This window comes from Equus asinus, chromosome 10 (assembly GCF_041296235.1).
Source record: "Equus asinus isolate D_3611 breed Donkey chromosome 10, EquAss-T2T_v2, whole genome shotgun sequence".
Lineage (NCBI taxonomy): Eukaryota > Metazoa > Chordata > Mammalia > Perissodactyla > Equidae > Equus > Equus asinus.
In genome coordinates, this window is record NC_091799.1 from 20266254 (window position 1) to 20280385 (window position 14132).

Below are 14132 nucleotides of genomic sequence, written 5' to 3' on the forward strand. Positions count from 1 at the left end.
GAAAAGTAAGATTTCAAAACAAAGAATGTTCTTCCGGGACCTCTTTCCACCTCCTATTTTCCTGCCTGTCGTCTTCTACTCTTCCTTGTAGTCTTGATTTAAACATTACTTTCTAGGAAGCCTTCTGGCACCCAAGATCCAGTCCTTTAGGCTCAAATAGCATCCTTTATTTCTCTTATCGTTATAATTATTCCACTGTATTTTAAGTATTGATCTCGTCAACATTTTTAGTACTTTTCTTTTTGTAAGAGCTGTGAAGAAGGGGCCATGTCCATAGTTGTTTGTTGTTTGTCATTCTGCTTTCAGCACGTAGCATCAGGTCTGATGCATCGAAGTTCTAGATGTTTGTTCAGTGATTGAATATATGAGTGAACAACATAATGAATCAGTGAGTAAGAAATGTGTTAAAAGAGTGTAAGTTATGTGCAGAAATGTTTATAACTGTGCCAAATAGGATCAAAGAGCTTAAAAGCTATCAGAAAGTTGGAAAAATCAAAAAGCATCTTTCCTTTTTTAATCTAATGAGTAATTTTCCATTTATCTACCGTAGACCTGAGTTGGTAGTTAAGAAGCTACGATACTATGCGAGGTTTATAGTAGTTTGTCTTCTTCTCAACAAAATGGATGTTGTGAAGGATCTGGTGAAGGTAAGTGTCCTTTAAAATAATCAAAATCCTAATCTCTGATTGTGTATGGGTAATTTTGTTTTTTAAAAATAGATTTTGGACCAGCCTGGTGGCACAGTGGTTAAGTTCACACGTTCTGCTTCAGCGGCCTGGGGTTCACCGGTTCAGATCTCAGGTGTAGACCTACGCACTGCTTATCAAGCCATGCTGTGGCAGGCGTCTCACATATAAAGTAGAGGAAGATGGGCACAGATGTTAGCTCAGGGCCAGTCTTCCTCAGCAAAAAGAGAAGGATTGGCGGCAGATGTTAGCTCAGGGCTAATCTTCCTCAAAAAAATAAATAAATAAAAATAGATTCAGGTAAAAATAATTTTTGATATATCTAAATTATTACAACATTCAGAATATGGTAGCTTATGACAAGGGTAATGATAACAAAATTTTCCAATTCTCTTCATATTTCAAACACTCACTAATCAGAGATAATTATCTTAGTTCCTTGCTTTTATCTCTTCAGCATGTTTTACATTTTATCATCCACATCAGTGGATGGTTAGGAAATGCAAATGAAAGTTAAAATATTTAGTTTAAGAGAAAATAATTGAAAGGTCAGGTCAAAAAAAGTATATAATGTTTTACAAAGGTATTGTGAATGAATTTTGGTTTTTCCGTCCCTTTAGTATGTCTGCATGTCTCTGTCCTTCATTAACCTGGGTAACTTCATTAACTCAGATAATTAAGAGTTAACTGCATTCAGGATCCACTTAATAACTATAATTGTTGCATCCTGCGTTCTAGTGGCACTCTGTATTCAGTTTGTGGTTTCAATGGCATACTTCTTAATTTTTGGTATTCAAGTGTAACATGCTAATTTTGACAAGTCCTTCTCTGTTGTCTTCCACCTCCAGTTGTTAATAAGACTATTTCCAAAAAACAGGATGATATAAATCCAAAGAAAATCAGCTAAACAGTATTTATTTGTAACTGTTACAAGAGTTCTCTTTTCTTTTTCTTTTTTTTTGAGGAAAATCAGCCCTGAGCTAACCATCTGCCAATCCTCCTCTTTTTGCTGAGGAAGACTGGCCCTGAGCTAACATCTGTGCCCATCTTCCTCTACTTTATATGTGGGACGCCTACCACAGCATGGCTTGCCAAGCAGTGCCATGTCCGCACCTGGGATCCGAACCAACGGACCCCAGGCCGCCAAAGTGGAACGTGCACAGTTAACCGCTGCGCCACCAGGCTGGCCCCACAAGAGTTTTCTATTAATAAATTGATAGTTGTTAATAGCAGTGAGTAGACCCGGGTCACTGTGGGTCTCTCCGAAGATCTTATTGATGTGTGTCATTCTGGAGTTTTTGATTTTTGAAGCAAATCCATGTAGTTTTCATTCTTTGTTTTGGGCTATAATTGGGACTGTATATTGATAATAATCAAACTTCTTAACTATATCAATTTCTGCCAGGAATATGATACACTATAGCAATCTATTTTTATGTTTTTTTCCATAACCATTTTTCTTTGTGGTATTTTAAAATCAGGAATTGTCCGATGAAATTGAAGATTACACTCACCGCTTTAATACTGAAGATCAGGTGGAATGGAACTTGGTGCTTCAAGAAGTAGCAGCTTTCATTGAGGTCAGTTTTTTGACCAGAAAGGTTCTCATAATGATGGACAAGTAAATGCCTATGTGGTATACATTTTTATCATGTGTATATGTCAAGAGGAAGGAATAATTTCTTATATTGACATTTCATCTTGGCTGTCCATTATTTATTGCTTTTTTCCACAGGCGGACCCTGTAATGGTATTAAATGATGACAACACCATTGTGATCACGTCTAATCGCCTTGCTGAGACAGGAGCCCCATTGCTGGAACAGGGCATGATCGTGGGGCAGTTGTCTCTGGCCGATGCGCTCATTATTGGTAATTGTAATAACCAGGTAAAGAATTGTGGAGGAATTATGCTTAAAATGCACTTGGAAAAATAGTGCTTTTGATTATTACAGAATTATTATTTCCCTGTAAATATCCTAACATCCATTTGTGAGGAAATGGTTAATTAAATTATGCTGTGTCCATATATGGACTATATTACAGACATTTAAATGGTTTAGAAAGAATTTTTAATCACAAAGGAAGATACTTGTGATATGGTAAGAGAAAATAAACTTGTTATGGAACTTTGTAAACAGAATTATTTCATATATGTTAAAATGTCTACATACATATACGTGCAGGAAAAAGACTAGCAAGAAACTTACCAATATCATAAAAGATTTATCTCTGAATAGCAGAATTATAGGTGATTTTTATTTTCTTTCTTACAACTTTCTAAATCTGTGTATTACTTTTACAATCAGGCAAAAAGTGGGGAGGAATTATTTTTAAGTACATTTGTCAAAAGCAAATTTCAGCTATTTTTTCATGACAGAACAGTCCCATATGATGAGGATTTAATGTACTGGAAATTATGGTATATTGGAAAAGTCACCAGAGAATACGTTTTTAATACGCATTATTTGCACAAATTTAAATTTTGGGTCCTTCCCTTACACCAGTCATTTTTGTTAACTTTGTCTAGTTCTCCAATTTTTGCTTTTATAGCCATTAATTTGCAAATTTCTAAATTAAAACATTTTTCTGTAAATTAAAATATTGCCTTCCTAAAGTTCTATAGAAGTGTTATTCAGAGTAGAACAGGATACTGTAGTATCATTCTATAGTGCCAAAACATAAGGGACAGGTTATAAAATGTAGGCCATAGCTGTTTTCAGCCTGGCTGTTCTGCCAAAAGTTAGCATATTTTATAGGACCTAATATAGATCTCTGTGTTTACATGACTACTTTTTGTTTGTAAAAATACCTGAGGAAATTGATAGATTGATAGATATATAGATAGATAACGTGATAAAGCAAATATAGAAAAATGTTAATGTTATAGGATCTAGATAATGAGCATACAGGTGTCACTGTATAATTCTTTCAATTTTCTGTCATTTGAAATTTTTCATAATAAAATACTGGAGAATAAAACACCCAGAGTCATAAAGTACACATGAATGTCAAGAGTAATAATACAATTAAAGACTTCAAGGTCTGCGTACCACGTTAACGGTCAGGTTTGTTTTCCTTGCAGGTTAAGTTCAGTGAACTAACTGTTGACATGTTCCGGATGTTACAAGCCCTGGAAAGGGAGCCAATGAATTTAGCTTCCCAGATGAATAAGCCAGGAATGCAGGTGAACTTCTTACATTTGCAGTTTTGCTAACACTCGTGCTGCTCCTGCTCCTCATGGAATGTATGGTTCAGCAAATGCCAGGAGTGCAAATGAAGAATTCTCTTGATGACACATAGGAGAAATAGATGAGTGTAACAGTAATGCTGAGCAAAAACAAGATATTTGATGAAGAGGATAGAAAAAAAAAGCATTGATAATTCATCTGTCAAATACAGCTTGTGTGTCTTGTTTTCTGTGTGTAAATATAGGAATCAGCTGACAAGCCTACCAGACGAGAAAACCCCCACAAGTATCTGCTGTACAAACCAACCTTCAGCCAACTCTACACGTTCTTAGCAGCATCTTTTAAGGTATATATGACCCAGTACTTTTTACTGTATGGGGAAAGTGTGCCCTAAGTAGAATCTGAGAGTCACTCTTCTCTTCGAATATCTGAGTCAAGAATTTAGGTAAAACATGAAAACGAAAACTCCCATTAGAATATCCTAATCATAGCTATTTTTGGAATGGAAATTGCTCGTGATGTTATGAATATTTCTTACCATTAATTAATGAGGATATTGACTATCATTCTCCTTCCTCCAGATTTTTATACTAAACTACTTTAGGCGTAACTACTACAATGCAGAACTAAAAAACAGGAGCAGGTTGCATAAGCTTATAATATATGCAAACAGCTCTGGGGAACATTTTGGTCATCTGAAGGAGCTATGAGAAGTAGGGACTTCCTCCCAAAGTTTATACAGAGAAAGCCATGCATGGGACTTTGTCTTTTATACCTATAGTAAGGATCTTTACTGCTCCATTTCAAGTTATTCAGAGAACATTCTCTAAATGATGGGAGTTTTGAAGCAGAGAATGTCTTCAAAACTTTTGGCAATGGTTACAGATTATAGATTAGTAATGAATCTTTGCTGTGTAGACAGGTATAAGTTGGAACCAACAAGAGTGACTCTTCTCTTGGAGAAGACAATAATATGTTAAATTAGCTTATTGTTTTTCCCACTACTTTGTAGTATCGTGAACTTTAAGTAAAACTGTTATTTTCTCTGTTTGTTGTTTTGTATATGTGATTTTCTTCCATTTCAGGAGCTGCCTGCCAATAGTGTGCTTCTGATTTACCTGTCAGCCACTGGCGTTTTCCCCACAGGTCGTTCTGATAGTGAAGGTACAATAAAGGAATGCTCCCTATTGTGAGCAGGGCTTGAATTCTCTTCATTTTCTACAAGACAGTGGCCCTCACCCCACAGACCATCTCAAGCTTTCTAGAAAGGCTTCCAAATTAGAAACCTGGTCTATTTGTTGAATTGGCAATCTTGTAGATACCCCAGTCTGTTTTATTTGCTGAAATATTGTATGATGAAGTTCACAAATTATCAGCAAATTCACATCCTAAATGCGACTTTACTGTCCAATTGGCCAAAATCACGTTATATATATGTGTGTATGTAACCAAGCCTAGTCATCAGCTTCACATCATTGACTTTTTTAGAGCTTTCACTGCATTAGGGAATCTGGTCAGCGGCTTCATTGGGGCTGAAAGTCTTTGTAGAAATCAGTGCAGTTTTATAACTGTGAAAGTTCAAGTCCTTGTCATGATTTTGTTTTCAGTCCTCTCTTTAGTTTTTATGGATTCAACCTGTAAAATATTGGGATGCTATTTCAGAATTTAAAAAACTGTCCAGAATATATGAAATTGATCAGAAGAGATGAGTAACTTGGATGTAAAATAAGGCAATTAAATCTTTGTTTGGACAAAAAAAAAGTTTCTTAAACATCCTTAACATTTCCTCCTCATCTGTTTGTTGAAATCTGCATTCCTTTATACAGTGCATGTCCCTGCCATCTTCCTTGCATGACCTACAAATCCTCTTAAGTGTTCGAATGAAAACAACACAAAATAAATCTCAAAGTCTTTTCATTGAAGTGATTTTTTTAAGGGGTAAAATATAACACAACATTAAAAGTGATGCAAAATCATGAAATCATGAACTTCTTTAATTTTTTTTGTAATAAAGTTAGTATTTTTATTTATAAATAATTATTTCCATGTCCTATAACATATATACTGTTGAATCATTTTGTGGGCCCCTGCTTAACATATTGACCTCTTGTTTTACTTACTTTTTTCAAAGTACCGTAGTTACTAACTGAGTGGTCCTTTGAGAGAGGTTATTCTTAACATCCTGCAGTTAATATTCCATGTAGATAAGAATTGAACTAACTGATATGACCAGTGGGAAAAGGCTTACTTCAAAACCAGAACTGCAGTGGTTGATATGATAGTAATAATAATGGATTTTTTCACATATGAAATTTGGCAATTCTTTTAAGTTTTGGAAGTTTTTTCTTTCGAGTTTTTGTCAATGGTAATTTTTGAGTTCCACTGAAAATTTTCCCTGGATTTTACAATTAGTGACTCACTTAAAATTATATTAAAGAAATTATTGGGGCTGGCTCAGTGGTGCAGTGGTTAAGTTCTCATGTTCTGCTTTGGCAGCCTGGGGTTCACTGGTTCTGATCCTGGATGCAGACCTATGCATCGCTTTTCAAGCCATGCTGTGGCAGGTGTCCCACATATAAAGTAGAGGAAGGTGGGCACGGATGCTAGCTCAGGGCCAGTCTTACTCAGCAAAAAAGAGGAGGATTGGGAGTGGGTATTAGCTCAGGGCTCATCTTCCTCAAGAAAAAAAAAAAAGGAAAGAAGTTATGAGGACTTCATTCTGCAACTTTCTTAAATTTGTTAAACTTGAGATTTTAATTTTGCTTGAAATATAAAGATCATTTTGAACACCCTGGATCTCCATACCTTTTATTATCCAGAGTAATGGGATGCAGTAAATTCTTATTTCATTTCTCATTATATTCTGTTTGAAGAACTGATGAATAATTAAATGATTTTTTAAAATATTGAAACAGGCAACATGCTGAAGTCATTTAAATACTGCATTAAACTAGAATGTAAATTTTAAAGTAGTTAAAATGTTTTGTAATTGTCTTCCACTGCTATCAATGAGAGATTCACACAATACCTTTCTATTTGAATATCAGATCAATGTTACTCTCCAGTTGAAGTCTAGGATTCTTCCCTTTGTTTTTATAGGTCCTTATGATTTTGGAGGGGTACTTACTAATAGTAACCGGGATATTATAAATGGAGATGCCATCCATAAACGAAATCAATCCCACAAGGAAATGCACTGGTATGTATTCTGGTATCTCCTTCTATTGTTAAAATTATAGTTCTCTCCTAAAATATTAAGTGAAATGGGGACTTTTTTCCTGGTACTAAAAATGTTCCCTCAGACTACCATTGATAACACTTATTTGGATTCCAGCAATATTTCAGGCTCTGACTATACTAGGGAATTAGAATTTTGGGGGGCAAGCCTGGTGGTGCAGCGGTTAAGTGCGCACGTTCTGCTTCAGTGGCCCAGGGTTCGCCGGTTCAGATCCTGGGTGCGGACATGGCACCACTTGGCAAGCCATGCTGTGGTAGGCGTCCCACATATAAAATAGAGGAAGATGGGCACAGATGTTAGCTCAGGGCCAGTCTTCCTCAGCAAAAAGAGGAGGATTGGCAGCAGATGTTAGCTCAGGACTAATCTTCCTCAAAAAAATGAAAAGAATTTTTGGCTGATATTTATTTTTAAAATTTTCATTGAGTATCTATTATATGTCAGATACCATTCAGTCACTGGGGATATGTCAGTAAAAATTACATTCAAGTTGCAGGAGACTGTAAATATATACATAGATAAACAATATGTCAGGGCATGATACATGTTAACATCAGTACAAACTTTTCAATATAAGGTTCTGTCAGTTTGACAAAGTATAAATGAAGTTGGTTATATGATTTCAAGTAGATTTCATCCAGGACAGTTTGCTCTTTTTCTAAGTATAACTCACAAGTATAATTCACTGCTTGGGCCATTATTGGCTCTAGAATTTCTCTAGCTGAAACATAGCAGTCTGGTTATAAAGGAAACTGGATTGTTTGAAACTGCATTTCTAATAGCCCCTTACATAAAAATCAACTGTTCATCTTAAAGGAAATGGGGAAGGAAGGGCAGAGAGGGAGATGTTTCAAATTATATGTATAATAGCTAACGGTCCCCCAAGCCATATGTTGGTGCTGTCGTTGACCTTAGTTGTAAATGATTTGTATTAGGAAAGTTTGTATTTGAAATATATTTCAAGGTTTGATGACATTGCCTTTTGACACATGATTTTATATATTTATATTGACATTTCCATTAATATTTATACACACACACATTGTCCACTAAGCCATGGGAAGGAGCACGCACACCGAAACTGTGACGTTCTTAAGCAGTGGCTCTCCAACGCGTGTTGCTGGACTTCAGTTCAGTAGATCTTCTGTGCGCCAGAGAATCCATGTTTAACAAGTACCCTGATGATTCTGATGCAGATGTCCAGAGGAGACATAAAGAACAGTAAAAGGGGAGCCCCTGCTTATTGTCTGCAATATTAAGATGTAGCTTGAAATATTAAAAATCTTTAAAATAGAGATAGATTTTGAAAGACTCATTGAAATACAAATCTGGTTGTGTTATTACATCGTATTTTCAAAACGTTCTTAGAAGGAGCTTTTAAATATTAAAGTACCTAAAAGCTGCCTTCTGAGATTTCCATTGGTATATTTACTTCATTTATAAATACGTAGACTTCTTTTTAGCTTGACTATTCTTGAATAATAATAATCTCTGAATATTTTTCCCAAATAAAACTGCTAAGTTGTCTATTCCAGTAAATGCAGTCATTTTTTTGTGTTTTGCTTAATTAATCTTTGTTTTTCTCTCAGTGCTATGATGGGAGGGAGATGTGAGCAGATCACACTGAAGAATAAGATTTCTGAGGCTTCGCGGGTATAGTTATATGATTATTCATTGTCGCTGTTGTTGCTTTCCCAGCCTTCACCCTGGAGACCTCTACCCTTTCACAAGGAAGCCCCTGTTCATCATTGTGGACTCCTCCAATAGCGTTGCGTATAAGGTGAGTTCCGTGAGCGCTGTTGCACGTTACACATTATGGCACCACCCTGAGGTAACCAATCTTAACATGTGCCTTTTATTTTGCTTTATTTTATTTAATTTTACAGTTTGTATTTAGTCTTTCTTTTCTTTTGAGGTTGTGCATGCTAGTCAGGATCTGGTGCTATGAATAGAAACAAGAAGAAAACGCATGAATGGACACTCAGTGGAAAATAATAAATCCTCCTGCAGGAAAAAAAAATTCAAGATTTCCAAGATCTCTGGTGGGAGGTTTATTTTTGTTATCTAACCCAGAATCATTTTCTTTTATAGGGGTAGACATATATGGGCGAATTTTATTTTCCAGTTTTCAGACTCTTCCCCCTTCTACACACTGAGCTGCTATAGTTTAAGTTAAATTTCCATCCCATGTTATACAGTTACGGTCATTGAATATCGGCATAAATTGTTTTAGATGCACTTAATTTTTTTTTTAATCTGTGACAATAAGTAAAAAAATGATGGGCCCTGAATGCTGAAATAAGTAACAGGGATCTAACTTGAAAAGCCTTTGTTTTATAGTTTGCTATTGAAGCGGTGGTTTTCAATGATTGTACAAAGAATGCCAGCAGTGAAACACTTTGAAGTTGGAAATCACAATTCAAACTATAGGAACTTACAGGAAAATGAAAACAGAATCTTTGAAGTCATTTGTATGTGGTTGGGAGATTTCATTAGTGAACAATGTGTTCAGAAATATGCTGAGATCTGCCAGTTAAAACTGTTTCTGTTGTGAGTGTTCACATAATTAGATGGAGAAGCAAACATTAGTAGGTTTATTTCAAGAGAGTAATGGAAATATCTGGTAGCCAAGAGAGCTGACCCCAAGCATATGTTTCCCATCTAATTTTCATGTTTGGTTTCACTTGTTAAAGTCTGAATTCCAAGAGCATTTAACCCACCCTAAATTTTTCAGCTTATTTCCTGCTACCCATTTTGTCAAGTTTAAGATTACAACTTTTGTTTTTAGGAAAACTAGCTGCGTACTTTCTTAAATTATGTGTGTGATTTTAATCTTTTTGAGGGGGCGGGAGGCTGCTGACGGAAAAGGTTTATTGGCTACCTCAGTTAAACTTGTAAAACCAGAAGAGTCCAGGCATTTTGTATCTTCACAGAATCCGAAAGAAGCATTCTGTCGTTGTCCATGGAGCTGAATCACTTGCTACAGTTTGTGGCAGAATTTGTTGACACGCCAGGTCAAGTGTATTGCTTAATAGAATCTAGCATGCATTTAGAATATTTTAGCCATCTGTTAATTTCTCTCAATTTAATTGGACATTATTTGATACTAGCTTTTATAATCTCAAGAATACCGTTCATTGTATGTGCCTGCTATTTATAGTGCTATTTAGAATGAGTGTTGGATGCTGATTTTAAAAAACGCCATATGCATAATTGGAAATGTATTTACTTAGTTACGTATCAGAATTTAATTCTAGATTTCAATATTCTGACACCCAGGATAACAGTGGAATAGAAGGGTTTTTTTGTTTGTTTGCTTTTGATGGCACATGCAGCATCATCCCCCTAAAAAATTAAATTATCCAGAACATACTGATCTTCAGAAATGAAATGGGGAGCCTGTATGCAATGGGCAAATCAGAGTATGGCACAGACTAGTTTGGTCTTTGTAAAAATTAGTACTATTTAATGCCTCTAAATCAAATATGCAGTTCTCTGTGTTAACATATGAAGGTGTGTGATATTTTCTTTTCCCACAAAGCATGTGTAAAAAGTCTTAAATTACCATTTTGCAAGTTTCTAATGAAAAAGGAGAACTGGGCATCTGATGTATTATTTCTTGAGCACCTACTTTGTTTCATGTGTATGTTTTATGAACATATATGTGTTTTCTAAATGTTGCTTCATTTAGATGCAAGTAACCATGCATATAGTTTAAAACTGTAGTTCTCAGCTCTTTCTCTGCTTCAGAAACATTCAGAGACCTTTTCAAAACCGCTTGTACCTGGGCCCCAACTCTGGCGATTCTGACGCGCTTGACCTGGAATGAGTGTCAGGTTAGCAGTATAATTACAGTGTGTTGTCAGGGTGAGAGCCGCTCGGTCAACAGGTTCCACCCAGTGTTACTAAAACAGCAGGCTCCTGCTCTCTTGCCCGACTCCTGTTTGCCTCTTCCCAGAGGCCACCATTTACATATTTTTTAGCTGATTTTTTTGGTATTTAACCACCATTTTTCTAAACAACATACTGGTATTGATATTTCTTGATGCTTCAGTTTTAGCCATTATGTATTGATTTTTCATTATGGAAGAGAAATTCAGCTCTCTTCCCTCTTCCTATCCCCAACTCAGAATTATATCTTTTACATCCTTTTATCCACACAATAGACTTAGATCATAATTTTGATTCACTGAATATTTAGTGCTATTATTAGGACTATAAAATGCTTTTAACAGCTAAGCCACGTAGTAACCTTTTTCTCCTAGTTCTATGCAACTTTCTCCTTTTCCTGGAGCAGGTGATTGTCTATCTTTGTTCCCTTGTTTTCTTCTGAGCTTATTACTGGTTCAACCCCAGTCTCCTCAGTAACTGTCTAAATCTTCTTTCAGGTTGTTCAGGTGCGTCAGTCTCTTAATTTTATCTGCTTAATGAGTTATCTCCCAGAGCCACTGCACTGGTGCCCTCTCCACATGCTACACACCTCTCACGCCAGAATCTCTTTCATTATTGTCTTGGGAATTCTTCACTTCTCTTTTGTGTTGGAGCCCGTTTCCTGAATCCTGTGTCTTCCTCTTGGACACTCTTCATTTATTCTCTTATTTTGGTTTATTCTCTCATTTTGGTGTAGTATCTGCTGTAGTAGCTTCCTGGGAAAGGGTGAATGTGAAGTTAAATATTTGAGGTCTTGCACGTCTGCAGATGTCTTTAATTTACCCCCACACTTTAATGATGGTTTTGGTATAGATTAGAAATTATTTCCCTTCAGAATTTGGAAGGCACTGTTTTGCATTGCTTTCTAGCTTCCAGTATGTCTTCAGAGGTACAAAGCATTCTAATTCTGGATTCTTTTATGTGACCTGTTTTCAGTCTTTGGAAGGTTATAGAATCCTCTCTGTGTCCCCAGTGTTTTTCAGCTACTTAACAGTGTGCCCTGGTCTGGGTCTGCTTTTAACCATGGTGCTTGGTGTGTGCTTGGCGAGTCCTTTCAGTCTGGAAACTCTGCCCGTTTTCTTGAGCTGTTCTGTTGATTTCCTCCTCCGTCTTCTCTGTTCTGTCTTTTGAGAATTTTTGCCGTTCATCTAGCGGACCTCCTGGTCTAGTCCTCTGGTTTTCTTGCCCTTTACTTTTCACCTTCTGGTCTTTTTGTTATTTAGGAAATTCCCTTACATTTGTCTTCTAACCCTTTTATTGAGATCTTTTATTTGTTCTCTAGATGTTTCTTTCATAAAGATGTAGATGTACATGTGTGTATAAAACTTACATACATATACATATGTAGTTATCTTGGCTTTTTATTGCAGTAACATTGGTTTATAACATTATATAAATTTCACGTGTACATTTCTGTATAACTTGGTTTTTATCCTAGGTGAAATATCTTCTCTTACCTTTGAGAATATGAGTGATCATTTTTAAAATTCTCCCTGAATGGTACCTGTTACCTCCATGTTGATTTTTTCTGTTTTTGCCTGTATGTTTCTTATTAGAGACTTTCCTCAGAGTATCATAATTTTTGCTCATCTGCTCAGATTTAAGAGTGGAAGCTAGCAAAATGATCAGACTCTCCGAGGGTGTGGATAGGGCTTGTCACACTGAGCTGCTCAGCGTGACAGTCTTGCCGGGCCATTTCGTTCGGTAATCTCTGATGTTGGTATCGTGGTCTGGTCATAGTCACCAGAGCTGACTCAACCATTCTCCCCGGGATGTAATGGTCTGACTCTCAGTGTTATACTGTTTTCTCTAAAGTCTGTGTGTGTTTTTATTTGTATATACATGTATCGTTATGTCCCAAGTGCCTCACACTTAAAAGATTCTTAATAAAATATGTGGAATGGTTAAATGAAGATAGGCACTATTATCCTTATTTTATAGTTGAGGAAACTGCCTATGGAGGTTGAGTATCTTGCCTAATTGGTTCCAGCAGTCTTTCTCATTCCAAAGCCCAAGGTTTTTCCGCACTAGGAAAAGAGGAGCTTTGCGTGCTAGTCTAAGCCTCATTCCAGAGGAGAGTGATTGAAATGCCAAGATCTGTGTCACGAGTGTGGTCCACATTTGGCTTTCAGATTTCCATCAGGGAATAAGCAGGTTGAAGTGGCTTTGTCTGTAGTGATGTCGTACTAGTGGGAGTAAGAAAAATCCCCTAGTCGTTCTGCGATACTTCATCGTGCTTTCTTTTCTTTGGAAGAAGAAAATACTTTGAGTATTTAAATATCTATGACAGAGCTGGATCCCTGCCAGTGAACATGACTTACGCATTTCTCAAAAGAGTCGTATTTATCTAAACAGCCTCGTCCTGAAGTATTTGACTTTAGGCTGCACATTGCTGCGGTCTGTTAAGGCATTCACCTTCATGACAAGGTTACGTAAGAGCTCTTCTGCCAGTTAGCCTCACTCATTCCATTTCTTTCTTGCTACTTTGAAAGACCATCTTTTTGTTTTTGGCGTTCTGCAATTATACTCTCATACCTCTAGGTTTTGTTTCCTTACATTTAACCTGTTGGGATTAGGTTGGAATTTTTCATTATTGCTGGAAAATTCTCAGCCACTATCTCTTCAGCCGTTGGCTGCACCCCAGCCTCCCTCTCAGCTCCTTCTGGAAGTCTGGTTATGTATATACGTAACATCTCTGACCTCTCTTCTGTTTTTTCTCTTTTTGTTTCTCTGGTTGAGATTTGGATAATTTCTTCTGCTCTATCTTTCAGGTCACAAGTTTTTTCTTTAGCTGTGACTAACTTGCTATTAAATTCATTTATTGAGTTTTATGTTGGCTGTGGCATTTTTCACTTCTAGAAGTTCTGTGTGGTTCTTTTTAAAATAATCCATTGTCCTATTTTCTATTTTCAAGTTTGTTCTTTATTTCTTTAAACTTAATAAGCATACTTATTATTTTTTATCTGTCTGATAATTCTTAGGCTGGAAACCTGGTTTTACTGCTTAAAGATACCCTTTGCTATTTTTGTATCCTTGTATGTTTGATTATCTTTGACTAGTTTCTCCTCGTTATCCTTGAAGTTGTTTGTAA

General features: G+C 36.3%; 1 protein-coding gene across 5 annotated transcripts in view; it reads left to right on the top strand.

The window, feature by feature from the left end:
• Window positions 1–14132, top strand: part of SCAI (suppressor of cancer cell invasion) — a 143403-nt gene that overhangs the window by 101825 nt on the left and 27446 nt on the right. For all 5 annotated transcript variants that reach the window (XR_011506239.1, XM_044778786.2, XM_044778784.2 and 2 more), the window contains 8 exons: window positions 551–647; window positions 2168–2266; window positions 2422–2574; window positions 3771–3872; window positions 4121–4222; window positions 4962–5040; window positions 6976–7075; window positions 8810–8891. Coding sequence is in view for 4 of the 5 variants with exons in the window: in XM_044778786.2 (XP_044634721.1) it covers window positions 551–647; window positions 2168–2266; window positions 2422–2574; window positions 3771–3872; window positions 4121–4222; window positions 4962–5040; window positions 6976–7075; window positions 8810–8891 (814 nt within the window). In the remaining variant the exon portion in view is untranslated. The remainder of the gene's footprint in view (window positions 1–550; window positions 648–2167; window positions 2267–2421; window positions 2575–3770; window positions 3873–4120; window positions 4223–4961; window positions 5041–6975; window positions 7076–8809; window positions 8892–14132) is intronic.